Genomic DNA, 3,992 nt, shown 5'->3' with positions numbered 1-3,992 from the left:
TTGTGAGAAAGACAGAGAGTCCGAGAAGTTATTTTTAATAGAGTATCTTGGAGCGGAAGAAATTTGAGTTTTTATAAACGACGAGTTTTATATTACACTAGTTGTCGTTTTTAGTGACATTTGTATTTGTTTTCGTATAAACTTTAAAAAGTTACATACACACTGCCGTATATCCTCCAATTAAATAAAACCACATCATTTTCTTTTTTTTCTTTTCTTTTTTATAAAAAAAATAGAAACTAACGTGTATAATTAAAATTTTAATTTTAGTCCTATTTACTCTATATTCTTCCCAAAAAATTAATAAATAAATCACACAAGAGAAACCAAAAGCTGATTAAGAATAAGGGTGCGTTTGAATACCGTTTATTTTGCTGAAAATTGAAAACTGAAAACAATAAAAAAAATAATTTCCGGATTACTATTAACACCAAAATACTGTTCGTTTGCCTATTTGCACTGTTCATGTCCCATGAACAGTATAATAGGCGCTGGTTAAAAAATAAAAAAAAATTAAAAAAAAAACTGTTCATTTGCCTATTTGCACTGTTCATGTCCCATGAACAGTATAATAGGCGCTGGTTAAAAAAAAAAAAATATATATATATATATATATATATATATATATATATATATATATAAAGGGTTGAAATGCATCTGCGTGAAAACATAGACGCAATCCAAATGCCTTCTAAATCCATAGTCAAGATCGAAAGAAGGCCAATGAATTTTAGCATAATTGACACCTCCTCTTGCAAGTGTTAAGTGGAAGGTGAGATTATGTTCAAGTTCTATTGGGTGTGTGTAATTTACCAACACTAATAAGATACAGATTGGAAGAAGCAAGTGTATTGTGGAGATTGTGCCTAGGATGGCCATTAGGCAATGCCCATCACCAATGGAGGTCAAGGAAATAGAATTGTTTGCAGCTTAATTTCCTAAATAGAGAATGATTTTTGATTATTTGGGGTTGGTGTGTTTTTTTTTTTTTTTTTAAATTTTATGAAAACTAGTTGCTAATCTGTGCAATTTTGCATTAATGTGATAATAAATATACACTATAATTAAATGACATTTCTCCACTATTCAAAAGATTAAAAATCCAAATTAAAAATGTTATAAATGAATACAAAAGAGATCTGTTATTATAAGGTAGAAATCCACTTGTAACATGACACCCAATTTGTTCTAGAGAAGATTCAAAGTGAATCGGAGTGGACTAAAACAGACTAAGATAAAGTCAAATGGACTTTAGTGGATTGAAATGGATTGAGTAAACCAAAGTTGATCAAAATTGTCCGAAGTGGACTAAACTAGACCGAAATGCTATGCTAATCCACTTGTATCATACAATTCAAGTTTTAGATATTAATAGATAGATTGGATATTGTGGGTCTAATTTGGCTATATCTGGAAGGTGTAAGTGTAATTTATCTTATTTTCCATATCATATTTTTCTCTTTATGTAAGTCTTGTTTCTTTATTATTATTATATCTCATTATCATTATTTATTTTTATAGGTTTTATGATTTTTTTTCCATTAAAAGATATTGATAAAATAGTGAAGACTTTTTTCCTTTTTATTTCTTAATATAAAAAAAAACAAAAAAAAAAAGTACAAGATTTTGTTTTTTTTTTTTTTTTTTTTGGGGTGGTTGTTGTCCCTGTTGCCGGGCTCTGCCCTTGTATGCAACATCCAGAAACACACACACATATTTATATATTGATATTTGACACATTCCTTAAATATAAATCAAGATTTATTGATAGCTAGTTTGTAAATTTAACACAACTTCTTTTAAAATATGAATACAAGGTTCAACATGCATTCCACTTTATTTATCATACAGTCTAGTTAGCCAGAACAGCAATCTGAGAAACACTAGACACAAAATAGAACTCTAGTACGTAGTTTCCATTAGCTCAATGAGTCTTAAAAATTTGGGACATATGATCTCGACCCATTGTGCTTAGCAAAGCTTATGCAACGCCAACCAACCTAGGCTTGATAGTCACTAGCAATCCATGCTTCATATAAAGAGTGGTTGTCAGTTTTGGATCAACTTTATGGCCTTCGACAACCTTAACTTCATATCTCAACAGGATTGAAGCAGCTACCATTTTCATCTGCACGTAAGCAAATTTCTTTCCAAGACACAATCTTGGACCCGCATTAAACACTACATATTTGAATTGATTCTCGCTGACAAACTGCCCGTCTTTAAGCCACCTCTCTGGCTTAAACTCCAAGCAATCTTTTCCCCATATGGACTCCATTCTAGCCATTGAGTAAATACTGTAAAAAACCTGACTCCCCTTCTTAATCATGGTGCCATCCGGGAAAACATCGTCTTCTATAACCTCTTTGAAGTCAAATGGCACTGAAGGGTAAAGCCTCAGAGATTCAGACAATGCTGCTTGTAAATACACCATCTTCCTCAATTCTTCCACTGTAAAAGCCACATCATATGGTTCATTTTTGCACTTGCGGTAACACAAAATTTCATTAATCTCACCGATAATTCTGCTTTCGACCTCTGAGTTCTTGTGTACTAACCAGAAGAACCATGACAATGCCACAGAGCTCGTGTCTCGTCCTGCTAAAATGAAATTAATGCAGAAATCGCTGAGAAATTTGTCTGAAAAATGATTTTTCATACCTTGGTCAGAGTCCTCAATGAGTCTGGACAAGAGGTCAGAATGATCATTTAAGCTTCCAAACTTCACTAATTCGTTCTTTCGATCAGTCACTATCTTCTCAGAAAAATCATTCACGATTTTTATTGCCTTCTTGAGCCGCTTCTCATATCCAACTCCAAGGAGTCTCATGACTTTCCATACAAAAGATGGCACCAAGAATCTCAATAGAGTGAATTCCGTGGCTTCTTCAAAAGCTTTTGCAAAAGGAATTTCAGGTAAATCAAGGGCCAAGCACCCTGGATCAATGCCAAGAGCAGCGGTGCAAATGTTATCAAATGTGAACCGAAGAAGCACTTCTTGGAGATCAAAGCTATCCCCTGACTCCACAAGTTTCTCTAACAATTTTAGTAGCTTCTGGTGCACCAGGTCTTGCATGGTTTGGAATGAGTACTCCACAAACCTGCTTGAATGCATCTCAGAAGTTGCGAACCGTCTTTGTTCCTTCCATAGTTGATCATCAGCATTAAAAATACCATTCCCAAGCAAGTCATAAAACCTCTCTATATAGTGCCTACCTTTGGGGAAGTTCTTGAACTTTGTTTTAAGCATATATTCAATGTTTGAAGGTACAATGGTCATGATTCCATAGTATCCGTCCATCCACATTCCCCTGAAGTGGAAGGTACCCCCAGCTTTGATGAAAGACCTGGTGATCCAATCATAAATGTTGTTGATATGAAGGAATACCGAAGGTAGGATCCCCATAACTGGCCATAACATTGGACCCTTGTTGGTGAGTCTCTGAAGTATACAACTAAGAATGGTTAGTACTAGCAGGGATATAGAAACTTCCCAACATAAGTGAGTATACAGCCATTGTATTGAAGAGAAAACAAGATTTCTCATCACTGCTATATCTCTTGTACTTAGGTGAATTGGCAAAGATGAATATAATGCAGGTAGAGCCCCATGCATTATAAAAGAGAATTTTTCATATAAAAACGAGATTAGAAATGGTAATAGAGAGTTTGAAAGTGATTAATTAATGGTTGCTCCAACTTCTTTGATCCTGATTGATCAAAGAGATAGAGACTCGAGAGAGTAGACTTGCCGTGTTGGTATTTAAACTAATTTGAGACCATAGAATATAAATGAAATAATTATTGTAATATACTGCTGAGGAGAGTCATTTTCTTTTTATTTCTTTTTCACATTAATCAGAAGATAGTGTCAGGTTTAATAGATTCGTAGCAACCCATAACAAAAAGATTGACTTTTGTGAGTCATAAAGTGTTCTATTTCAAGTTCAAGATGAAGACCCAAGATTAGCTTGAGAAAAGAAGTTTTTGGA

General features: G+C 33.8%; 1 protein-coding gene across 2 annotated transcripts; it reads right to left on the bottom strand.

The window, feature by feature from the left end:
• Positions 1-1,743: 1,743 nt before the first annotated feature.
• Positions 1,744-3,705, bottom strand: LOC126718338 (cytochrome P450 86B1-like). Of its 2 annotated transcripts, none has more exons than XM_050420471.1 (2): positions 2,662-3,705; positions 1,744-2,451 (listed from the first exon to the last, which is right to left on the bottom strand). In XM_050420471.1, exons 1-2 carry the CDS (start codon positions 3,614-3,616, stop codon positions 1,982-1,984), a joined length of 1,425 nt encoding a protein of 474 aa, XP_050276428.1. In that variant the 5' UTR covers positions 3,617-3,705; the 3' UTR covers positions 1,744-1,981. The 2 variants fall into 2 exon arrangements, with proteins under 2 accessions (XP_050276428.1, XP_050276427.1); XM_050420470.1 differs by having other exon boundaries at positions 1,744-2,598; positions 2,662-3,703.
• Between the last annotated feature and the right edge of the window lie 287 nt (positions 3,706-3,992).

This window comes from Quercus robur, chromosome 3 (genome assembly GCF_932294415.1).
Source record: "Quercus robur chromosome 3, dhQueRobu3.1, whole genome shotgun sequence".
NCBI lineage: Eukaryota > Viridiplantae > Streptophyta > Magnoliopsida > Fagales > Fagaceae > Quercus > Quercus robur.
This window is presented reverse-complemented; position numbering and strand designations above follow the sequence as displayed.

Coding starts and splice junctions, on each gene's coding strand:
- LOC126718338 (XM_050420470.1), bottom strand. CDS start 3,616: ATGCATGGGGCTCTACCTGCATTATATTCATCTTTGCCAATTCACCTA. Junction 2,599..2,661: donor CATTGAGGACTCTGACCAAG/GTATGAAAAATC, acceptor TCATTTTAGCAG/GACGAGACACGAGCTCTGTG.